Source organism: Anolis carolinensis, chromosome 6, assembly GCF_035594765.1.
Source record: "Anolis carolinensis isolate JA03-04 chromosome 6, rAnoCar3.1.pri, whole genome shotgun sequence".
In the NCBI taxonomy this organism is placed as follows: Eukaryota; Metazoa; Chordata; class Lepidosauria; order Squamata; family Dactyloidae; genus Anolis; species Anolis carolinensis.
Window position 1 is genome coordinate 116,826,565 of NC_085846.1, and position 26,150 is coordinate 116,852,714.

At 42.7% G+C, this 26,150-nt stretch overlaps 1 protein-coding gene across 1 annotated transcript in view; it reads left to right on the forward strand.

The window, feature by feature from the left end:
* nbeal2 (neurobeachin like 2) overlaps positions 1-22,284 on the forward strand; it is a 210,241-nt gene extending 187,957 nt beyond the window's left edge. The window contains 13 exon segments of the mRNA XM_062957860.1: positions 169-278; positions 1,268-1,385; positions 2,504-2,601; positions 2,710-2,826; positions 4,153-4,242; positions 8,666-8,775; positions 9,989-10,161; positions 12,024-12,118; positions 15,868-15,984; positions 17,291-17,452; positions 18,944-19,092; positions 20,414-20,549; positions 22,053-22,284. Coding sequence (XP_062813930.1) covers positions 169-278; positions 1,268-1,385; positions 2,504-2,601; positions 2,710-2,826; positions 4,153-4,242; positions 8,666-8,775; positions 9,989-10,161; positions 12,024-12,118; positions 15,868-15,984; positions 17,291-17,452; positions 18,944-19,092; positions 20,414-20,549; positions 22,053-22,154 — 1,577 coding nt within the window. The 3' untranslated portion in view covers positions 22,155-22,284.
* The last annotated feature ends 3,866 nt before the right edge of the window (positions 22,285-26,150 follow it).

Below are 26,150 nucleotides of genomic sequence, written 5' to 3' on the forward strand. Positions count from 1 at the left end.
TCTTCTTCACCTTCATCTTCACCTCCTCCTTCACCTTCTTCTCCACCTTCACCATTTTTCACCAACATCTTCACCTCCTCCTCCTCCTAACCCTTCTCCTCCTTTCTCCTCCACCTTCACGTTTTCTTTCACCTTACACTTTGATATTTCTCCCTCCGTTCCTCGTAGGCTTTGACCTGGGCTCCCTCCAGATCTCCAACGAAAAAGTGAGGGACGTCATCCTTCCCCGGTGGGCCGAGTCCCCAGAAGACTTCATCCACAAACACAGAAAAGCTCTGGTAAGATTGAAGGACCTGCAAAGTGAGGTTAGGCCTGGCCAGTGGGAGGAATCAGATATATTCTTTGCTTTGTTGTTGTTATGTTGCCTTCAAGCCAACTTTGAACCTTATGGAAACCCTGTTGTGGGATGTTACTGGCAAGTTTTGCTGTTGTGTCTTATGGAGAGAGGCATGAATGCATCTACACTGTGTAGAACAAATGCAATTTGAACCCACTTTAACTTTAACTCAATGCTATGGAATCCTGGGAGTTTTAGTTTCGAAAGGCCTACCAAGTAACGTTTCACCAAAATAGAACTCCCATGATTCCATGGGATTGAATTACAGTAGAGCCTCACTTATCCAACACTCGCTTATCCAACGTTCTGGATTATCCAACGCATTTTTGTAGTCAATGTTTTCAATATATCATGATATTTTGGTGCTAAATTCGTAAATACAGTAATTACTACATAGCATTACTGTGTATTGAACTACTTTTTCTGTCAAATTTGTTGTCTAACATGATGTTTTGGTGCTTCATTTGTAAAATCATAACCTAATTTGATGTTTAATACGCTTTTCCTTAATCCCTCCTTATTATCCAACATATTCACTTATCTAACCTTCTGCTGGCCCGTTTATGTTGGATAAGTGAGACTCTACTGTATTGCAGTTTCACACCACTTTAACTGCCTTGGCGCAGTGCTATGGAATCATGTGAGTTGTAGCTTGGCAAGGACGCAGAGAAAGTTAAAGACTTGTAAAATGACTATTCCTAGAATTCCATAGCATTGAGCCATGGTGGTTAAAGCTGTGCCAAACTGCATTAATTCTACAGCGTAGACACAACCTTATTAGTCCCACAACCTAAATTTCAGCCTTTGGTCAACGTGCAAACTCCTTGAACAAGAGTAATTGTTCCTATGTGTCATGGTGGTGTTATCTGGGGGGAAAGAAGGTAAAAAATGGGACCTGATCCATGCTTACGGTTACTATTTCCTTGTCAGGAATCGGAGTATGTCTCTGCCCATTTACATGAGTGGATCGACTTAATCTTTGGGTATAAACAAAGGGGTCCTGCAGCTGTGGAAGCATTGAATGTCTTCTATTATTGCACCTATGAAGGTAAGTAACTATCCTGCAAATCCAAGCATCTGGAACATGCATCTGCATTGTGGAATTAATGCAGATTAATGCCATGGTTCAATGCTGTGGAACCATAGTGTTTGCAGAGAGTGTAAAGGTCTGGGTCAACAATACAACTGATGCTATTGCGGGCCATAAGTCTGAAGAAGAGCTTTACTTTAGCATGGCAGAAAGGTGTTGAACTATGTTGGAGGTTGTAAATGTAAATAAATAGTAGCTTTTCCACAGTTTCTGAAACAAAATATACCCTGGAATACAATAAAGTGTCACTCAGGTTTGTGTAACAAGTAACAGTAACTTTACTTCAGTTCAAAAGATCGAACAGGGCGACAATATATACAGCAGTCTCTGAATTCACACAGAGAACAGCGGGAATAAACAGGCCTTTTAAACAGTCTTTAAATATGCCTTATTTCATGATGATGATGATGATAATAATAAAACTTTATTTATACTCCTCCACCATCTCCCCGTGGGGACTCGGGGCGGCTTACAAGGGGCAAAGGCCCAAACAACATTGACGAAATAAACAACAATATAAATACAATTCACAGTGTAAAAGATAAAAACAGTAATACAATGTGAAACAAGAAAAAAACAGTTGATAGTATCAGTCAACTTATTTGCCTTAGAAATAATCTGGCTTTAGAGAGTTGGCAGTCATTTCATCCCTGACTGTTTCCAGTCAGCGCTCTCTTTACTCTCTCAGGTGAAAGTGGGAGTTAAAACCATTTGTCTCAGCACCAAGCCAGAGATAGCAGCTGTCATGATCTCCAATCCTTGACATCTCTGGTCGGCTGACAAGGAACAGATGCCAGCCATAAAACAGGCCGAGCATAAAACCTCAATGACCCTCTGGTATGTGGGAGCCCCTATATATGTGGGCCAAAGAGAAGGTTCTGGCATTCGGTACAGCCGACAGCAGCCAATCAGAATTCTAGCTCCTGGTTTGCTCAGCCAATCAGCTGCCAACACATTATTTTCCAGTTGACCCATTATATGGTGGTGCCTATGTACAAATCCCCACCAACTAGATGGCCTTTGGGGTCTCCCCCAACCCCATGACGCTACATTTCCACCTCCCACTTTTGCTCTAGGAGCCGTTGACTTGGACGCCATCGCAGACGAAACCCAACGGAAGGCTTTGGAAGGCATCATCAGCAACTTTGGGCAGACCCCGTGCCAGCTGCTGAAGGTAATGGGGGATCGGGGCAAACCGTCCACGTTTCCCCGTATTCGTGGGAGGTTGCTCACCAAGCGACATTGGCACGCAGAGGCATTGATGTCGCGTCTTTCGTGTCAGGAGCCTCACCCGGCCAGGCTTTCGGCCGAAAACGCCGCCCGGAGACTCTCTCGGCTGGACACCTTTTCCCCCAACATTTTCGAGAACCTCGGGCAGCTGAAATCCTTCTTCGTGGAAGTAAGTCCTCCTCTTGCAAGAAAGGACGGAGGGAAGAGCATTGGCAAGAGTGGCACAGGGTTTGCAAAGTCAGAGAGTCACACAGGATGAGTTTTGCTTCTTCTCCTTCACCATCTCCTTCATCTTCTCTTTCATTTCCTTCTCTGGCTTCTCCTCCTCTTCTTTAACTTTCACCTTTTCTTTCTCCCCTTCACATTCTCTCCTCCACCTGCTTTTTCTCCTCCTTTGCCTTCTTCACATTCTTCGTCTTCACCTTCTCCTCCTTTTCTATGACCTATTTCTCCTCCTTCACTTTCACACTCTCCAACTTCTCTTCCTTGTTCTTTTTCACCTTCTCTCTCTTCCATCACTTTCATATATTCTTTCACATCCTACTATAATCTTCTCCTTCATCTTCTCCTCCTTCAACTTCTCTTCCTTTTCTCCCACGTTTATCATCTCCTTCTTCACTTTCTCCTTGTTCTCTTTCACCTTCTCTCTTCCTTCACCTTCTTCACTTTCATCTTCTCTTTCAACTTCCAACTTCATATTTACATCCTCCTATCATCTCTTCCTTCACCTTCACTTCCTTTTCTCTCACCTTCTCTTTCTCCTTCTTTACCATCTCTTTCACATTTACTTCTTTGTTTTCCTTCACCTTCTCCTTAACTTTCACCTTCTCTTTCTCCTCCTTCTCATTCTCTCCTCCACCTGTTCTTTCTCCTCCTTCGCCATCTCCTTCACATTCTTCTTCTTTGCCTTTTCTTTTCTGTGACCTCTTTCTCCTCCTTCACTTTCACCATCCCCAACTTTTCCTTGTTCTTTTTCACCTTCTCTCTCTTTCTTCACCTTCACTTTGATCTTCTCTTTCACATCCTCCTATAATCTTCTCCTTCATCTTCTCCTTCTCTTCCTTTTCCCTCGCCTTCTCTTTCTCCTTCTTTACAATCTCTGTCACACTTATTTCCTCATTTTCCTTCACCTTCTCCCTAACTTTCACCTTCTCTTTCTCCTCCTCCACCTGCTCTTTCTCCTCTTTGACCATCTCCTTCACATTCTTCTTCTCCACCTTCTCTTCCTTTTTTCTCACCTTCTCTTTCTCTTTCTTCTTCTCACTTTGTCTCTCTTCCTTCACCTTCTATTTCTTCTCTTTCTTTTCCTTTACAATGCCCTTCACTTTTACTTTCTCGTTTTCCTTCACCTTCTCTTTCACCTTCTCTTTTTCCTTTTTCTTCACCATCTCCTCATCCTCCCTTCCATCTACTCCTTCACCTCCTTCACTTTCATCTCCTTCTCCTCCTCTTTCACCTTCTCTTCTTCTCCTTCTTCTCCTTCTCCTTCTTCCAGGGCATCAGCGATGGCATCCCCTTGGTGCAGGCGGTGGTCCCCAAGAACCAAGCCCACTCCTTCATGACTCAGGGCTCTCCTGACGTTCTGGTGAGTCCAAATCCCTATCCCTTTCTGATGAACACTTGTCAGGTTCCTCAGCACTAAGCCCATTCCAAAAGTTTCCACTCTGAGATATTTAGATATAGGATGAGAAAGGCCTGGTTCAATAAACAAACAAACAAATGCATATTGGACAGCTGTTAAGGAAGTAATCCAAAGATTTTTGCAACAGATTATACCGTTCTTATCAGAGATATTTTTGTCAGCACTGGCAAATAAATGTCATCCAAAATGCAATAACAGCTGCCCAAATAGTTTATGCCAGACGCTGGAAAGAAAGTATTATTGCTTATATTTAATTCTGTTTTAATGTTTGCATATTTTAAATGGTATGCTGATGCTTTTATGTTAAGTTGCTTTGAGTCTCCTGCAGGAGAGATAAGGTGGTGTATAAATATAATAATAATAATAATAATAATAGGTCAGAAAAATTCTCAAAAGCAAGCTCAATGGAGGCAACACCATCAAGGCCATAAACACCTGGGCCATACCTGTCATAAGATATACTGCTGGCATCATAAACTGGACACCGGTGGAATTGGACAATTTGGACAGAAAAACAAGAAAACTCATGACCATTCATCATTCACTGCACCCTCGCAGTGATGTTGACCGGCTGTATCTGCCTAGAAGATCAGGGGGCAGAGGACTCTTACAAGTAAAACAAGCAGTCAAAGAAAAAGAACATGCCCTGGCAGAATATGTCAAGCAAAGTGAAGAACCTGCTTTGATTGAAGTCAAAAATCAGAAACTCCTCAAAGCACAGCAGACAAAAAACCAGTACAAGAAAGCCGCACTACAAACTAGAGCTGACAGCTGGCACAACAAAACACTGCATGGAAAGTTCCTTGACAAAATTGAAGGAAAAGCTGAGAAGGAGAAGACCTGGCTCTGGCTCACGAATGGGACCCTGAAGAAGGAGACAGAAGGCCTGATCCTTGCAGCCCAGGAGCAAGACATCAGGACAAAGGCAATTCAGGCCAAGATCGAAAAATCAGCTGATGACCCAAAATGCAGACTGTGCAAGGAAACCGACAAAACCATTGATAATCTCCTCAGCTGCTGTAAGAAAATTGCACAGACAGACTACAAACAGAGGCACAACTATGTGGCCCAAATGATCCATTGGAACTTATGCCTCAAGTACCACCTGCCAGCAGCAAAGAACTGGTGGGATCACAAACTTACAAAAGTCTTGGAAAATGAGCACGCAAAGATACTGTGGGACTTCCGAATCCAGACTGACAAAGTTCTGGAACACAACACACCAGACATCACAGTTGTGGAAAAGAGAAAGGTTTGGATCATTGATGTTGCCATCCCAGGTGACAGTCGCATTGACGAAAAACAACAGGAAAAACTCAGCCGCTATCAGGACCTCAAGATTGAACTTCAAAGACTCTGGCAGAAACCAGTGCAGGTGGTCCCGGTGGTGATGGGCACACTGGGTGCCATGCCAAAAGATCTCAGCCGGCATTTGGAAACCATAGACATTGACAAAATTACGATCTGCCAACTGCAAAAGGCCACCCTACTGGGATCTGCGTGCATCATCCGAAAATACATCACACAGTCCTAGACACTTGGGAAGTGTTCGACTTGGGATTTTGTGATACGAAATCCAGCACGTCTATCTTGTTTGCTGTATCATACAATAAAATAATAATAATTTAAATTGTATAGTGATGCTTTTATGTTAAGCCGTTTTGAGTCTCCTGCTGGAGAGATAAATCGGGGTTTAAATAAATATATTAATAATACTATTCCATCTGTAAGCAAATAGTTGACCAAACTACTAAACTTTGCAGAATTTGATGAACTGACTTGGCTCCTTAACAATGTTTTCAAAACGAATTGGAAGCCTTTCGCAGAAGACTATTTCAAGACGGATCCATAATAGCGTTGGGTGGTCAACAATACATTGCCAGAAAGAAAGAAGAGCAAGAATATGATAAATGTTATCATCATTATTATTATATTTATTTATACCCCGATTTCTCTCTCCCGAAGGAGACTCAAAGCGGCTTAACATAAAAGCATTAGCCTACCATTTAAAATATACCAATATGCAAACATTTAAAACAGGACTAAATGTAAACAGTATTTTTAAATCCCCAATTAAAAAGCATTAAAACATATTCAGAGTTGTACAATTAGGTCACCTTTGAATATTTTGTGTGTGTGTGTGTGTGTGTGTGTGTGTGTGTACTAGCTTGTTGAGGTAGTGGTGGTATTGAATGTCTGTTGTATGGTTGTCTTTATGTTTGGTATGCACACTGAAGTGGATTATATGGCAGTGTGGAGTCAAGATAATCCAGTTCAAAGCAGATAATATAAGATTCTAAATGGGTTATATAGCAGTGTGAAAGGGCCTTGAGTCTACACTGCCATATAATCCAGTTAAAAGCTGATAATCTGTGGAAGAGGCTTAACTGAGGCCTAACTGTGCCTGTCCCCTGGGCTGAGTAGGTTGCTAGGAGACCAAGTGGGCGGAGCTTAGCCTTCGAACTGGCAGCAATTGGATAAAAACTATTATTCCTCTCCCTGTAATTAGGACTTTCTTTTTCTTTTCTTTTTGTTATATCAACCTAGAGCCGTGAATGATGGGTTTTGTTGTCAAATTTCGAGGTTGGGGGGCCTGTAGTTTTGTTGTTTTGTCGGTTGCCGTGATGCCATCACTCATGTATATATATATAGATATATATATATATATAGATATATATATATAGATATATATATATAGAGAGAGAGAGAGAGAGAGAGAAAGAGATATAGATATAGATATAGATATATATATAGATATATATAGATATATAGTTAAAAGAGCTTTATTTATTTATTATTTATTTATTTTCTACATTTATATGCCGCCCTTCTCACCCCGGAGGGGACTCAGAGCGGCTTACAAATTAAATTTACATACAATATTATATTAGTATAGTACAATACTGGTAATAAATTACTATATTGTACTGTATCAATATATTGTAATATTATTAGTAATATTACATGTAAAATATGATATATAATTAATATTATTATATTGTATTATTAGTATTATATGTATTACAATATAATATTATGAATATTATATGTATATACAATATGTTATAATTATTACATATTATTGTAAAATATCTATATATATAAAAGAGTGATGGCATCATGGCAGTGGACAAAACAACAAAAGTAAACACCCCACAACCTCGAAAATTGACAGCACAACCCCTCATCCATGCCTCTAGGTTGATACAACAAAAAGAAAAGAAAAATAAAGTCCTAATTAGAGGGAGAGGAAGAATTGTTTTTATCCAATTGCTGCCAGTTAGAAGGCTAAGCTCCGCTCACTTGGTCTCCTAGCAACCCACTCAGCCCAGGGGACCCTTTACCTTAACTACCACCAATTCCTCAATATTTTATTTCCCATACCACCATACTTCGCCACAGCAACGTGTGGCCGGGCATAGCTAGTATTGTATATATATATTTATATGTAAACAAACACACACATATATATATACACATACATATATATAAAACTAGCATAGCATGTTATTGCTGATAGGGGCCTCCAGCTGATGCAAAGAGACAAGATGGAAGTCTCTTCATGGCCCCCTCTTAACTCTGGCTTTGATAGGACACAATATTGTAAGACTCTATCCTAGTGTAGGGTGCGTAAGTTTTCTTTTAAATCTATATATATAAAAGAGTGATGGCATCACGGCAACCCACAAAACAACAAAACTACAGGCCCCCCAACCTCGAAATTTGGCAACACAACCCATCATCCACGCCTCTAGGTTGATACAACAAAAAGAAAAGAAAAATAAAGTCCTAATTAGAGAGAGAGAGGAATAATTGCTTTTATCCAATTGCTGCCAGTTAGAGGGCTAAGCTCCGCCCACTTGGTCTCCTAGCAACGCACTCAGCCCAGGGGACAGGCACAAGAGTTTGGAGAGACCCCAAAGGGCCATCCAGCCCAACCCTTTCTACTATGCAGCAGGACACAATCCAAGCATTCCCAACACATGGACAACGTATAAATACTATACAATACTACACAGGGACATAGACCCCCTCTACCCTCACCACTTTCACAGTACACAAACAACCAAATGCATACTAAATATAAAGACAACCATACAACAGACATTCAATACCACCACTACCTCAACAAGTTCTCACCAACACCACCAGACAACGCCACAGCAACGCGTGGCCGGGCATAGCTAGTAAGATATATATGTGTTTTGCTATTATTAGAAGGTGCAAAATTACTACTGTTAAGTGTTGGCTTTATATTCCAATGGGTAGGTTATAATGTGTACACTCTGGAAATAATAAAAAAGGAGAAAACCCCAATAAACAAGTAAATATAAGTTGGATAAATCACCGTCTTCCTTCCCTGCAGGTCACTGTGAGTGCCAATGGGCTGCTGGGAACCCATGGCTGGCTGCCTTATGACAAAAACATCTCCAACTATTTCAGCTTCACCAAAGACTCCACCGTCTCCAATGCAAAGTAAGTGGATGCCTCTCTCTCTCTCTCTCTCTCTCTCTCTCTCTCTCTCTGCCCTTTGTGTAGAATGGCTTGTGGATGCCTCCGCCTGCCACAAAGACTGGTTGCTTCCTTACTTAGTGACTGTATCTTTGCATGGATTCGTGTATAGGGTTTGTGGTGGTGTTTTGTTTTGGTTTGTTTGCAAATAAGTTTTTATTTTGTTTTGAGCAGTCAGAGAGACCATTGTATGTATTGTTGCTCTGTTTGATCTCTTACAGTTAAGTAAAGTTCCTGTTACAGTAGAGTCTCACTTATCCAACACTCACTTATCCAACGTTCTGGATTAGCCAACGCATTTTTGTAGTCAATGTTTTCAATGCATTGTGATATTTTGGTGCTAAATTCGTACATACAGTAATTGCTACATAGCATTAATGTGTAATGAACTACTTTTTCTGTCAAATTTGTTGTATAACATGATGTTTTGGTGCTTAATTTGTAAAGTCATAACCTATTTTGATGTTTATTAGGCTTTCTTTTTCTAAGGAGCCCCGGTGGCGAAGTGTGTTAAAGCACTGAGCTGCTGAACTTGCAGACCAAAAGGTCCCAGGTTCAAATCCCGGGAGCGGCTTGAGCGCCCGCTGTTAGCTCCAGCTCCTGCCAACCTAGCAGTTCGAAAACATGCACATGTGAGTAGATCAATAGGTACCGCTCCGCCGGGAAGGTAACAGCGCTCCATGCAGTCATGCCAGTGGCCACATGACCTTGGAGGTGTCTATGGACAACGCTGGCTCTTTGGCTTAGAAATGGAGATGAGCACCAACCCCCAGAGTCAGACATGACTGGACTTAATGTCAGGGGAAACCTTTACCTTTAGGCTTTTTCTTAATCTCTCCTTATTATCCAACATATTCGCTTATCCAACGTTCTGCCGGCCTGTTTATGTTGGATAAGTGCGACTCTACAATACTTGTTTTACAAACCTGAGTGGCACATTATTACACTGCAGGGTGACTTTGGTTCAGAAGCAGATGTAAAAGCTTATTACTATCTACAATATACAACAATGACAACTCTTCCAGGAGTGGATTTCCCTTCCTTCCTTCCTTCCAAGGGGGGGATCTCTCTCACTTACTAGGGTCTCACCCCTGTTCTTAACTGTGAGTCCTTTGTAAGTCGGATGTTTGTAACTCGGGGGCTGCTGTACTTCCCTGCTTGTTGCTTCTCCCTCCAGGACGCAGCGCTACCTGTACGGCCCCTTTGCGCCGGGTGTGGAGGTCTCCGCCAAGACCCTGGCCGTCTCCCACGACGGGAAGCTCCTCTTCAGCGGCGGACACTGGGACAACAGCCTCCGGGTCACCTCTCTGAGTAAAGGGAAGGTCGTGGGGCACATCCACCGGCACATCGGTAGGTGCCACGGGGGGGGGGGGGGGAAGGGGGGGGCACGACAGAATTACCTTGCTGTTGCACCTCAGCACTGGTTCACCTTGCTCTTAACACACACTCCGGCACAGCAGGCTAGTTTAAACAGTTTATTGGTAAAAAAATAGCAAAGTCTGAATAAAATGTTGTAAAGAAAACAAACTTCCAAATGCAATGGCAGTCAATAAAAGCAATATAATCCAATAGTAAAAACAATTCACAGAATATAAATCCCAGTCTCTGATACAGGAAATTACTCCTGAAAACAGAGCACCATGAAATCCAGAATGCAGTTTCCAGGCATGAACATAAACTTGAATCCTTTTCCATGAGCAAAGTCAAGGCAGAAGATGTGCTTCCAAGAATCAACATTGCTTCGTCTGAAATATCTCTCTCTCTTTCCCCTGCATTTACCCATGTTTACAAGCCAAAAAGGCATTTCTCTGCCCTTGAATTCCCATGCGTTTGCCAGCTATTCTAAGGGAGCGTCTGGGGCAAACCTTTAATCTTAACCTTGTATCTCTATCTAAGGGAGACTCCTCTGAGTCACTGCCCAAAACACCTGGAACTTGTTGACATTTGAAATCCTGGGAAAGGTCACTCTTATCATTAGTTTCTGTTTCCTCACTAGCCTGAGGCCTCACTGACCATTCGCCATTTCCAACATCAGAGCCTTCGAGATTTCTCTCTTCAGCATTGCTTTGGTCAGCCTGCAAAACCCCAAATCCCTCTTCATCATCAGACTGAACCACAACACTTGTGATGTTTAAGAAGCCATGGATTCATGTAAAAATAGGAATGTTTTTCTTGGGAATTTTTCCATCAAGTGCAAGCTGACTCTCCAGGTTGGAAAATGATTTTCAATCACTGGATCTGTAATGATGTATTATTATTTTATCATGACACAGCAAACAAGATAGATATGCTGGATTTCATATCACAAAATCACAAGTCGAACACTTCCCAAGTGTCTAGGACTGTGTGATGTATTTTCGGATGATGCGCGCAGATCCCAGCAGGGTGGCCTTTTGCAGTTGGCAGATTTTGTCAATGTCTATTGTTTCCAAATGCCGGCTGAGATCTTTTGGCACGGCACCCAATGTGCCCATCACCACCGGGACCACCTGCACTGGTTTCTGCCAGAGTCTTTGAAGTTCAGTCTTGTGGTCCTGATAGCAGCTGAGTTTTTCCTGTTGTTTTTCGTCAATGCGACTGTCACCTGGGATGGCGACATCAATAATCCAAACCTTTTTCTTTTCCACAACTGTGAGGTCTGGTGTGTTGTGTTCCAGAACTTTGTCAGTCTGGATTCGGAAGTCCCACAGTATTTTCACGTGCTCATTTTCCAATACTTTTGCAGGTTTGTGATCCCACCAGTTCTCTGCTGCTGGGAGGTGGTACTTGAGGCATAAGTTCCAATGAATCATTTGGGCCACATAGTTGTGCCTCTGTTTGTAGTCTGTCTGTGTGATTTTCTTACAGCAGCTGAAGATATGATCAATGGTCTCGTCGGTTTCCTTGCACAGTCTGCATTTTGGGTCATCAGCTGATTTTTCGATCTTGGATTATTATTATTATTATTATTATTATTATTATTATTATTAATACTTTATATCCTGCCACCATCTCCCAGAGGGACTCATTGTGGCTCACAAAACACTCAAAACATGACACAAAATACAGCAAGTGCAAAAACAAAAACATAGGCCATTAACAATCAACACAACATCATAAATTCACAGTATTAAATGTATGGCAGCTGTTTTTGGGCTTTTCTGCTCCATGACGCCTGCCTTGTTATGCCTGTCCTGCTTTTGCTGACCCGTCTCTCTTTCCTCTCTCTCCAGACGTCATCACTTGCCTGGCCTTAGATCTGTGCGGAATCTACCTCATTTCCGGGTCTCGGGACACCACCTGCATGGTCTGGCAGGTCCTGCAGCAGGTGAGACCAAGCAATGTCCATGGCTGAAGTTGTATGGCAGCCAACGTTGCTAACGGAGGATTCCAAGATCCCTTCCAACATTAGGAAGAACTTCCTGGCCATAGGAAGAGTTCAACTCTCTTCCTCAGAATCTGGTGGAAGTGCCTTTCTTGAAGGCTTTGAAACAGAATAATCTGGACCCTAAATTTTTTCTCCTGGGAATGTACGACATAGTAAAAGATAAAAATAAAGAAATACTGTTCAGCTAATAATAATAATAATAATCAAAAAATCAGAAACTCCTCAAAACACAACAGACAAAAAACCAGTACAAGAAAACTGCACTACAAACTAGAGCTGACAGCTGGCACAACAAAACTGCATGGAAAGTTCCTTGACAAAATTGAAGGAAAAGCTGACAAGGAGAAGACCTGGCTCTGGCTCACGAATGGGACCCTGAAGAAGGAGACAGAAGGCCTGATCCTTGCAGCCCAGGAGCAAGCCATCAGAACAAAGGCAATTCAGGCCAAGATTGAAAAATCAGCTGATGACCCAAAATGCAGACTGTGCAAGGAAGCTGACGAAACCATTGATCATCTCCTCAGCTGCTGTAAGAAAATTGCACAGACAGACTACAAACAGAGGCATAACTATGTGGCCCAAATGATCCATTGGAACTTATGCCTCAAGTACCACCTGCCAGCAGCAAAGAACTGGTGGGATCACAAACCTGCAAAAGTATTGGAAAATGAACATACAAAGATACTGTGGGACTTCCGAATCCAGACTGACAAAGTTCTGGAACACAACACACCAGACATCACAGTTGTGGAAAAGAACAAGGTTTGGATCATTGATGTCGCCATCCCTGGTGACAGTCGCATTGACGAAAAACAACAGGAAAAACTCAGCCGCTATCAGGACCTCAAGATTGAACTTCAAAGACTCTGGCAGAAACCAGTGCAGGTGGTCCCGGTGGTGATGGGCACACTGGGTGCCGTGCCAAAAGATCTCAGCCGGCATTTGGAAACAATAGACATTGACAAAATTACGATCTGCCAGCTGCAAAAGGCCACCCTACTGGGATCTGCGCACATCATCCGAAAATACATCACACAGTCCTAGACACTTGGGAAGTGTTCGACTTGTGGTTTTGCGAAACGAAATCCAGCATATCTATCTTGTTTGCTGTGTCATAATAATAATAATAATAATAATAATAATAATAATAATAATACATCACACAGTCCTAGACACTTGGGAAGTGTTCGACTTGTGATTTTGTGATACGAAATCCAGCATATCTATCTTGTTTGCTGTGTCATAATAATAATAATAATAATAATAATAATAATAATAATAATAATAAGTTTATTTATATCCCGCCTCCATCTCCCCCGAAGGGCACTCGGGGCGGCTTACAGCAAAATCAAAATACAGGCGATGATAAAATATAAAACATCAAAGGACAACAACAAAAACCAATAATAAAATATACACAATAGGCAAAAAAACACAACAAAGAATTAAAACATCAAATTACCTAATTACAGCAGCAAGAATGAAGTAAGCTAAAAGTTGGAGGGGGAAAAAATAGACCGGATATAAAATTATGGCTGAATAAAATTATGAATTTGGATAAATTAGCACATCTGTTGTAAAACACTCAAGGAAAACCAAGAAAACAAATAGACTGGGAACTAATCAAGATTTATCTTAAAAAGGAAAATTACAAAATGATGATATAAAGATGTCTTAGATAGGAAGGATAGAAAAAACAATCTTAAAAGTAAATAGAGATAAGTATATTAAATGTACTAAGAGAGCACTGTACAAAATACTACACAATAGATGGAAGTCATTTTTAATTATTTGTTCTATGTATAGGTTATAGTCTTCTTTGTCAACTTATCGATTTTTCTTTGTTTGATTTTGGTTACCACTATCCTATTTTTATTTTTATTTCATGTGGTTTTTGTGTGTGTGTGTTTTTTTTTTTTTTCCCCCCCCTTCTCTTTATTCCCTATTCATTCTCCTACTTATCACCCCTCTGTAAGTACTGGTCTATTTGTTTTGTCACCATTGATTTAATAAGATTTATTTTTTTAAAAAGAAACAGAATAATACTAACAACAACAATAATAATAATCACACAGTCCTAAACACTTGGAAAGTGTTTGACTTGTGATTTTGTGATACGAAATCCAGCATATAGATCTCGTTTACTGTGTCAGACTATGTCTTTTTTTCAATAATAATAATAGATAGATAGATAGATAGATAGATAGATAGATAATAATAGATCTTTATTTATATCCCACTTTTCTCCCTCACGGGACCCAAAGTGGCTTACAACATATTAAAATCCCATAAACAACAATCAGAGTATATCGTCAATAATATAAGCATAATAAGATAAACAGATTAAGAAAAAAAAATACAGTATACATTCAAGCTCATGAGCCATCATATTGAGACCTATATTGCACTCTACTCCAGCCGATAACATATTTGGGAATCCAACCTACAAATAATAACCATTAATTATGTAAAAAATAATTATGGCAAAGTATGGAAATAGAGACATCAAGATGTGCTGTTGGAATTTAAAAACCATCAGTTGTATGGGTTGTAGTATGTTTTCCGGGCTGTCTGGCCATGTTCCAGAAGTATTCTCTCCTGACGTTTCGCCCACATCTGTGGCAGGCATCCTCAGAGGTTGTGAGGTTTGGAGAAACTCAGCAAGGAAGGTTTATATATATCTTTGGAAAGTCCAGGGTGAGAGAAGAACTCTTGTCAGTTGGAGGCCAGTGTGACTGTTGTAGTTAATCACCTCAATTAGCATTGAATAGCTTCATCTCCTGTCTTCTTCCTGCCTGGGGGCATCCTTTGTTCGGAGTCGTTAGCTGCCCCTGATTGATTCATGTCTTGAACTTCTCTGTTTTCAGAGTGTTGCTTCTTATTTACTGTTCTGATTTTTGAGTTTTTTAATACTGGCAGCCAGATTTTGTTCATTTTCATGGTTTCTTCCTTTCTGTTGAAGTTGTCCACATGCTTGTGGATTTCAGTGGCTTCTCTGTGTAGTCTGACATGATAGTTGTTGGAGTGGTCAAGCATTTCTGTGTCCTCAAATAATATACTGTGTCCAGGCTGGTTCCTCAAGTGCTCTGCTATGGCTGATTTCTCTGGTTGAGTGAGTCTGCAGTGCCTTTCATGTTCTTTGACTCTTGTTTGGGCAAAGCTGCATGTGGTGGTCCCTATGTAGACTTGTCCACAGCTGCATGGTATCTGGTAGACTCTTGCAGAGGAGAGAGGATCCCTCTTGTCCTTTGCTGACCGTAGCATTTGTTGGATTTTCTTTGTGGGTCTGTAGATAGTTTGTAGGTTGTGCTTCTTCATCAGCTTGCCTATACGGTCAGTGGTTCCCTTGATGTCTGGTAAGAACACCTTTCCTCTGGGTGGATCTTTGTCTTGACTCTCATGGCTTGTTCTTGGCCTTGCAGCTCTTCTGATGTCTGTGGTGGAGTCTCCATTGGCCTGGAGAGCCCAGTTTAGGTGGTTTCGTTCACCTTGGAGGAGGTGAGGTTCGCAGATTCTTTGTGCACGGTCTGTCAGGACGTTGACTGTGCTTCTTTTTTGAGCTGGGTGATGGTTGTTTTTATGAAGGTATCTATCCATGTGTATGTAGGTTTTCTGTAAACTGTGTGGCCCAATTGTTGTATTTCTCGCAAGGACCTGCCCCTTGACCGTTCTTTCCCCTTTGCCCCCAGGGCGGCTTCTCCGTCGGTCTGGCGTCCAAGCCCATCCAGGTCCTCTACGGACACGACGCGGAGGTCACCTGTGTCGCCATCAGCACCGAACTGGACATGGCCGTGTCGGGATCAAAGGTGAGTTTGACCACATCCGGGCTGCAGCCTGCATTGCATTGGAGAAGAGCTTTTGCTTTGGACAGCAGGGAAGACCCACTGATTGTTTTCAAGCCAGCTGTCATATGTCTCTGCATATTTTTAATCATTTTTATTATGTTATAAGTAATATTTACAATGCAGGTGGGAGAAAACATTGTGAAGAAAGAGAAAAAAGAGGAGGAAAGGAAACAGAGAAAGGCGGAAATGGAGGAAGGGAAAAGAAAGAAAAAGGAAAAAAATACGGTGGAAAAGAAAGAAAGAAAGAAGGATAAATAATAATAATGATAAATATTTTTTTAAAAAAGAGGGGGGGGAGTGGAAAAAAAGGAGTTTTAAGGATAGACTTCCCAGTGTCCTCTTGAGGGAGGAAAAAAACACTTTCCATAAAAAAAGGAAGGAAAAAAAATATTTTTTTTCTTCTATTGTTCTTTCCAGTTAGCTTTTTTGCGTTGCTTTTCAAACATCGGATAGGTTTATTGTTAATCTTGTTCCTCTATTTTGCATGAAATCTTGGAAACCAGTCCAGTCTGTTTTCTGTTTATCATCTCTTAATTTTTGTGACAGACAGTCCATCTGTATTAGATCTAACAGTTTTAGAATCCAGTCGTCAGGAGTTGGAATTTTTTTTTGTTTCCAAACTTTAGCCAAGACTAACCTTACAGCTGTGCCCATAAGAAAAAACATTTTATCTTGATTTGTGTTTAGTTTTGCATTTGTTATGCCCAATAAATACATTTCTGGCACCAGAAGGAATTTGATTTTTAGTATTTTCTGTATTATTAAATGAATGCTATTCCAGTATCTTTTAATTTCTTTACAAGCCCACCATTGATGGAAAAAAGTTACTATTTCTTTCTCACGCTTCCAGCATTTGTTAGATAATCGCTTGTGAAATTTAGCTTATTTAGCAGGAGTGTAGTACCATCTGAATAGCATCTTATACCAGTTCTCGCGAATATCTATAGCTGTGGAAAATTTTAGTTTTTTATTCCAAATTTCTTCGCACTGATTTACATTCACATGATGACCAAAGTCTTTTGCCCATTTTACTTGACAATCTTTAATCTGTTCTTCCTCAGTGGTCCATTGTAATAATTGTTGGTATAATATTTTGATTATCTTTTTTTCTTTTAGCATTATTAAATCCCATAGGCACGATTCTTGCTTGAAGCCTACTTTAGTATCTTGTTTGTAGCACTCTTGTATTTGATAATATTGAAACCATGTCTCTGCATTTTAATGTATTTTTCTGCCTTCCCCGCTCCCCATCTTGCTCCCCTTCCAGGATGGCACCATCATTGTGCACACGATCCGGAGGGGCCAGTTCATGAAGTCCTTCCGCCCGCCGTGCGAGAGCGCCCTGCCCGCCAGCGTGGCCAACCTGGCCGTGGGGCACGAGGGGCAGCTGGTGGTCCAGACCACCGTGGAGGGCAGGGCCTCCCTGAAGGTGAGACGGGGTCTAAGGATCGTATTGTAGAATCCTGGAGGCGGAAGACGTTAGGAATATTGTGCTCCATCTATGAGCGATGGAAGTTCTCTACGTCTCCTAGCAATCTAGGAGTGTTATAGCTCAAAAGTAAAGACCACAAAAACTACGAAAGTGTTGCACTTGGGCCCTGAAGCCTCTTTTTACAGCAAACCACACTGTCCAGATAATCCATTGTAAGAATTTATTAAAAGCAGAATATAATAAAAGCTGGATATATGAAAAACAAGAAAATGTTAAAAAGGAATCAGAGTTCAAAAGGTTATGTCCATAAAAGCCACAAGTCCAAAAATCCCTTCAAAGGAAGACTCCAAACAAATCCAGTGAGATATCAAGACAAGGTACTGTTGCACTTCAGCGCTGGTTCACCTTGCTCTTAGCACACACTCCACCACAGCAGATTTGGTTTTTACAGTTTATTGATAAAAGATAGCAAAGTCTGAATAAAAAGCAGTAAAGAAAGCAATAATCCAAATCATTCCTAGAAACAAGGCAGTATGAACTCCAAAATACAATCCAAAACACAGGATCTAGGCATGAACAAAAGCAAGAATCCTTTTCCATGAGCATAGACAAGGCAGAAACTTAGCTTCCAAAATTAACGTTGCTTCGTCTGAAATCTTTCCCTGTTTCTCCCTGTTTAACCATGCTTACAGGCTATGAAAGCACTCCTTTGTCCTTGAGTTCCCACACGTTTACCAGCTATCCTAAGAGAACGTCTGGGACGATGAACTCTTAACCTTAACTTTGTATCCCTATTTAAGGAAGACTCCTCTGACTCGCTGCCAGAGACACCTGGGACTTGTTGATGTTCTGAATCCTATCAAAGGTCACCCTTATCTGACTTCTGCTTCACTACTAGTCTATCACAAACTTCTGCTTCCCTGCTAGCCTGCAGCCTTTCTGACAATTCAGAGCCTTCAAGATTTCCTTGGTCAGCCTGCATAAACCCAAATCCCCCTTCATCATCAGACAACCACAACAGATACATAAATCCAAGGCAGGCAAAACTATGCCTTACAAGATCAGGATGTAGGAACAGCTTGACACTTGGTTACATGAATTGCATGGGCCTTGACACTGAGAACTCTACCTAAACACAGCGTGGCTTTCACAAAGATTATATCAACATGAACCCCTTTTAAAAAGCCAAAATGCCTCCCATGAGATCATTTCTTTTGCACCTGCTCTCCTTATCTCTAAGCCACTTGGAGGAGCGAGTCCTTAATTGCCGGCCCTGTTGTTTTAACTCAACCTCGACAAACATTCGTCTTTCCCAACTCCCTTGGTCTGCACTTCTGGCAGGTTCCCATGGGAAAGGACCATTCTCTTGAGATTCCAAAACATTTCTCTTTTGTCCAACAAGTTTGCCCACGCCTGTCTTAGATCCTTTCCGCACATTCTTTGCAAGTGTGCTGAACTAACATGCTGTCTATCGTGTCTGTCTTCCAGGACAAGTTTGCCTTGCACCTTTACTCCGTCAATGGCAAGCACCTCTCCTCCGTTTCCCTGGACGAGGAGGTCAGCTCCATGTGCGTCACAGAAGAGTTTGTGGTGCTGGGCACCATTCAGTGTTCGCTGCAGATCCGAGACCTCCAGAGGTAACCTTCTTTCCCTTATTTCAGCTTGGATAAACATTGGGCATTTATCAGAAATTGGGACTGACCATTTTGGGGAGGATAGCAGCCCAGATCTGGGCTGTTAGGAATTGTAGGAGTTGACGTCCAAAACACCTGGAAGACCCAAGTTCGTCCATGCCTGAAATAGACTAGAACTATTTGGGCACTGAACCTCAACAGTAGAGCAAGTAACCCTTTGGAAGCCGTTGCAGGTCTTCTCGGTCTCTCTGAGAGCTTTGGAGGTTTACCCTTTCCACGAGAGGTCCCTCTACATCAAGGGTCTCCAAACTTTTTAAACAGGGGGCCAGTTCACGATCCTTCAGACTGTTGGAGGGCCAGACTATAGTTGGCCACCAAATAATAATAATAATAATAATAATAATAATAATAATAATAATAACAACAACAACAACAACAACAACAACAACAACAATAACAACATAGCTTCAGGTCATCCATGTACATCAAATGTGAAATTTTGTGAGAATTCTTAGATGTTTGATTTCACAAAAGTCTTGGAAAATGAGCATGCAAAGATACTGTGGGACTTCCGAATCCAGACTGACAAAGTTCTGGAACACAACACACCAGACATCACAGTTGTGGAAAAGAAAAAGGTTTGGATCATTGATGTCGCCATCCCAGGTGACAGTCGCATTGACGAAAAACAACAGGAAAAACTCAGCCGCTCTCAGGACCTCAAGATTGAACTTCAGAGACTCTGGCAGAAACCAGTGCAGGTGGCCCCAGTGGTGATGGGCACACTGGGTGCCGTGCCAAAAGATCTCAGCCGGCATTTGGAAACAATAGACATTGACAAAATTACGATCTGCCAGCTGCAAAAGGCCACCCTGCTGGGATCTGCGTGCATCATCCGAAAATACACCACACAGTCCTAGACACTTGGGAAGTGTTCGACTTGTGATTTTGTGAAACGAAACCCAGCATATCTATCTTGTTTGCTGTGTCATACAACGTCGTTGTGTCAATAATAATAATAATAATAATAATAATAATAATAATAATAATAATAATAGGGTTGTAAGAGAAGAAGAGACTCCTTGGGTCATTTAGCCCAACCCCCTTGTGCTCTTGTGCTGTGGGGGCCGGATAAATGGCTTCGATGGGCCGCATCCTGAGTTTGGGGAGCCCTGCTCTACATGTTTTGAACCACAGTGGCTTCCGTCACCATTGTAGCATCTGCCCCAACACCCTTCCTCTGCATATGGAAGGGTTTATTTTCCTTGCCCACCTTGCCTGCTGCATCACGGCTTCACCTGCGTCCTCCTTGCTGTCCTTCCAGCCTCCGTCCCGCCGTCTCCCCGTTGGCCATGAAGGTGCCCGTCCACAGCGTCTCGGTGACGAAGGAGAAGAGCCACATCTTGGTCGGCCTGCAGGACGGGAAGCTGATCGTGGTCGGGGCCGGGCAGCCCTCCGAGGTGAGAAGACGTCCCTTCCTTCCCTCTCCATCTCCTTCCCTCTCCATTGCCACCCAAACATGAGTGTATTCGCAAGTCCTGCACATCCAGGTCAGACGGAGCTGGTGGTGTGACCTCTGTGGCTGGGACCATGGATAGTGAGTGTTGCACTCTAGCCTCAAGTCATTTATCAGATGTGTACATCAGTTTAATGCAGGGCTCCTCAAACTTTTTAAGTGGAGGGCCGATTCACAGTCCCTCAGACCGTTGGGGGGTGGGGGTGGACTATGATGAAATAGTCCAAAATTAGGATTGTTGTTGTTGTGTGCCTTCAAGTCGTTTCAGACTTAGGTCAACCCTAAATCTAAGGTTTAGGACAGGGGCCAGGTCAGTGACCTTGGAGGGCATCCGGACCATGGGCCTTAGTTTGGTGACCCCTGATCTAGACAATCTCATAAGACCATAGGTAAGCAAAGAGACCTCCAAAAACCACCTAGATGATTTCATAAGGCCACCAGAAGACAATAGATAAGGAAAGGGACCCTCAAAGACCATCTAGATGGTTTCATAAGACCATAGGTAAGGAAAGGGGCACCCAAAGGCCATCTAGACAAACTCATAAAACCATAGGTAAGGAAAGGGACCCTCAAAGGTCATCTAGATGATCTCATAAGGCCATCAGAAGACCATAGATAAGGAAAGGGACCCTCAAAGACCATCTAGATGGTTTCATAAGACCATAAGTAAGGAAAGGGGTCCCCAAAGGCTATCTAGACAAACTCATAAAACCATAGGTAAGGAAAGGGACCCTCAAAGGCCATCTAGACAGTCTCATGGGACCATAGGTAAGGAAAGTGACCTCCAAAAGCCATCTAGATGGTCTCATAAGGCCGTAGCAAAGCCAAGAGACCTTCAGAGACCATCTAGACGATCTCATAAGGCCATAGCTAAGCAAAAAGACCTTCAAAGACCATCTAGACAATCTCATAAGACCATAGGTAAGCAAAGAGACCTTCAAAGATCATCTAGACGGTCTCATAAGTCCATAGGTAAGCAAAGAGACCTTCAAAGATCATCTAGACGGTCTCATAAGGCCATAGGTAAGCAAAGAGACCTTCAAAGATCATCTAGACAATCTCATAAGACCATAGGTAAGCAAAGAGACCTTCAAAGATCATCTAGACGGTCTCATAAGTCCATAGGTAAGCAAAGAGACCTTCAAAGATCATCTAGACGGTCTCATAAGGCCATAGGTAAGCAAAGAGACCTTCAAAGATCATCTAGACGGTCTCATAAGGCCATAGGTAAGCAAAGAGACCTCCAAAGACCAGGTAGACTTAGATCAACCCTAAGTCTAAAGTTTAGGACAGGGGCCAGGTCAATGACCTTGGAGGGCCGCATCCGGACCACAGGCCTTAGTTTGGGGACCCCTGGTTTAATGTGACACTTACACTCTTCGAAGGAGGGCTTTCCTCTCCGTCTCGCCTGCCGTCCTGACTCCAACCACTTGCTTCCTCCTCCCAGGTGCGGACGGGGCAGTTCCACCGGCGCCTCTGGCGCTCCACGCGGCGCATCTCCCAAGTGTCCTCCGGCGAGACGGAATACAACCCTGCCGAGTCCAAATAACCAACAAGGAGCGGTTCGGTTCCCAATCCATCCCTGTTGCCTTGCAGCCACGTCTGCCGTCGACGACACCCGGCCCGCCTCGCAGGGGGAACCTGCGTCCTTCCGGTGACCCTCTGGCATCCCGATGCCGCTTGGGGATCATTGTGTCTTCCTTGCGACGCTGCAGACTTCGCCTCGAGGACTCCTTCCTCTATGCACAACGAGAAGCGGCGGTCTCCCGACAAATCGGGAGCGGATCATTCTACAGCCTGTCCAGCTTTTTTCCCCTCCTTCCCGTTCCCCAATTTTTATTACTATTGTTATATTATTATTATTAATATTATTATGTGATTCCTGCGGAGCTTGAAGCGGCAAATGTTTGTATTAGTCGTCTTACACTGGAAAGATAGAGAAAGAGAGGACTTTTTCGCGGAGGAGGTTTTTGTATATATGGGCCAGCTTGGGCCCTCCAGGTGTTTTGGACTTCAACTCCCACCATTCCTAACAGCCTACCGGCTGTTAGGAATGGTGGGAGTTGAAGTCCAAAACACCTGGAGGGCCGAAGTTGACCCATGCCTGCAATAATAGACGCACCAGCCTCATCACAATGGCCTTAAGCGGAGTCTCTGTTGCACTGCGCCGGGGGAAAATCCTGCACCAAAACCCAAGGACTGCTGCTGCTTCTATTTATCTAGATTGGAAGAGATTTGTTATCTGGTTCTGCAAGAAAGCCTCAGTTGGGCAGTGGACTCGGGACACAGCTGACCGGAACTCCAAGCCTTGAGCAGGGGATTATTGGTCAATATATGGGTCTGTTATCCCCTCCTATTAAAACACAACTGCTTTTTGGAAAAAGAAGAAGGACGATGGGCCGGATCATCCTCCGTAGACGTCTCCGGCAGCAATAAGTCCCAGCTTTGTGTCTTGACCCATCCTGTTTTATGTCCTTAAAGGGTAGGAAAGAAGGACACAAAATGACTCCAATGCAAGTGCTTTTTCAGCTGACCTCACTCTCTCAACCTTTTAAAAGCAACAGAATAAGCCCCTCTGTTCCATATCAACAGGAGCAACACTATTTAAAGATAGATGCAGATGAAAGGCTTTGAAAAAGAAAACATATTGGTGCAAGGTCCAACAAGGCTTTTGGTGACTGTTTTATGGAGACATTGTGAGTACCTTGGTATAATCAAAACAGGAAAGCTCTGAATGAAGAACCGGTTTCGGAAGAGATGCAAGAATGCATACAAGGGTTTTTGTACCCGTGAGTACCTTTGTATAACCAAAGCAGGGAAGCTCTGAATGAAAAACCTGTTTCGGAAGAGATGCTATATTCAAGGGTTTTTATCCATTTGGACTGTTGTTTTGGCACTCAATTCCCAGTTGCATCAAAATTGGATCTCTCCTTGGAAATGCAGTCCCCACTTGCAGGGCTTGTCAAGGTAGCAAACTTCCCATGGAGACATGAAAAATGAACGTATGTTTGGCAGGAACAGACCCATTCACAAGCATTAATAATTTTGAGCAGAACGAGAGTTAAGAAGTAATATTGCCTGGGTTGTATTGACCTATGCAAGGAGACCATGGAAGGCTGTCATCTTCAGTTTTTAAAAAACTGTCGCCCCTAAACACTTTGATGATACTGCATTTTTGCCATAGTTTTGGTCCCACTTGGGCCATTTTGCAAGAGGACATGGTTACTGTTGACTTCCAGTTTTAAAGAAGAGGCTTCGTCTGGGTCTAAAATGACCTGGGGACTGGCCAGTAAAGATGTAAAATCAGAAAAGCCACAAATACATATTTAAGCAAGCACGAAGAGGCACAAGGACAACCCTTGGATGCATCCGGCTCCTGCTCCCCATTTCAATACAATCTGATTTCAGATCCATCCTTTTCTTTCTTTCCTTGAGCCATTTAGCAAAACTATTATTCTTTCTGGAGAGGGGCATCAGTCACTCGGCCTCTGCATCCCAAGCTTAATTCCATCTCCAACCATCACAGTTTTCACCAAAATGACTGGATTTCCATATTGCCGGAGAGAACAAAATCACGTCCCATGCTCTGTCTCCACTAAGTTTCCTTCTTGCATTAAATCATATTTTTGCCTCCGTCACAGAGAGCATTTTGGCACCACAGTTCTGGATGAAAAACCCTTGGCTGTGTCAGTGAATTTCCTTGGAAACTGGCCTCATATTCATGAAGCTATTCATGGTTTTGCTTATTCCTGCACATGGTTCTCTCGCTTTTGCTCCGAGCCAGTGGCAACTTAGGGCTTCAGCTGCGGTTCTTTGGAGACGAATTGGCCATTGACAACATCAAAGCTGTGTCCATCACCAGTCACTGCCAGTACAATGAGAGAGAGAGCATTTAGGGTCAATCTTCCGTGTCAACCATGCGTCTCTTTTGTTCTTTCCTTTCCGCTCAATTACAGCTCCAAATGGATGCCAACAACTCAGAGACACTATAGTTCCTTTTAACAGTTTATGGGACATTATGAGACATTGGCACATCCCAGCATTAAATGTTTCAAAGCATTGCACTGCAGTTTCCGAAGCTCCGGTATGAAAAACGTATTGCACACAATTGACATCTCCAAGGCCAACTGTTTGGAGAAACGATGGTTCCATCCTGTGGTCTACAGAACCTTCAGAGATGTTTGTCATGGTTTTTTAAAAGAATGCAAAGATCTTGGAAATGTCATGGTTATGACGGGGCTTTCAAAGGCTTTGCTGCACCCCAGCAGAAGTACTGAGTGCGAATTCCAAAGGGATGCCAAAGGCTCAGCGACACCATGATTCCTTCCAATGGTTTATAAAGCTTTGGCGCATCTCCAGCAGAAAATGCATCAAAATATTGAAGGTGAATTTCAAACCGCAACGGAAGAAAATACATTGCACTGGATTGATGGCAGCTCCAAGATCTTTCCAAAGTGATGCCAACTTCTCAACGAAACCATGGTTCCTTCCAAGAGTTTGTGGTGCTTTCAGAGACTTTGGTCCATCCCCAGCAGAAGATGCATCAAAAGCATTGAGAGCTATTTTCGAACCTCGACGGAAGAAAATGCATTGTGCTAGATTGACATCAGCTGCAAAATGTCAAGTACAAATTTCAAACCACAGCGGAAGATAATGCATAGCACTGGATTGATGGCCTTTGCAAAGGGGTGCCAACTGCTAGGAGAAGCCATGGTTCCATCCAACGGTTAATTGCGTTTGGGAGACTTTGTTGGGTCTCCAGCAGAATTGCAAATTTTAAAGCCCAGCAGAAGAAAATGCATTGCACTAGATCGTTGCATTGCACTGGATCATTGCATTGCACCGGAACATTGCATTGCACCGGAACATTGCATTGCACTGGATCGTTGCATTGCACTGGATCGTTGCATTGCCCCGGATCGTTGCATTGTCCCGGATCGTTGCATTGTCCCAGAACATTGCATTGCACTGGATCATTGCATTGCACTGGATTGTTGCATTGCCCCAGATCGTTGCATTGCACCGGATCGTTGCATTGTCCCAGAACGTTGCATTGCTTTGGATCATTGCATTGCACTGGATCATTGCATTGCACTGGATCATTGCATTGCACTGGATCATTGCATTGCACTGGATTGTTGCATTGCTTTGAATCGTTGCATTGCACTGGATTGTTGCATTGCACTGGATCGTTGCATTGCCCCGGATCGTTGCATTGCACCGGATCGTTGCATTGTCCCAGAACGTTGCATTGCTTTGGATCATTGCATTGCACTGGATCATTGCATTGCACTGGATTGTTGCATTGCTTTGAATCGTTGCATTGCACTGGATCGTTGCATTGCCCCAGATCGTTGCATTGCCCCGGATCGTTGCATTGCACCGGATCGTTGCATTGCCCATAGAATCCTCACATCTTTTTAAAATCCTCACACTTTCTTAAGACGACACACATCAACTCACTTTATTCCCAAAACATTGGGAACGAAGTCTATTTGTATAAGAATCACTTACTTGTCCTCTTTCTCCTTAAGAAGCCTCCGGC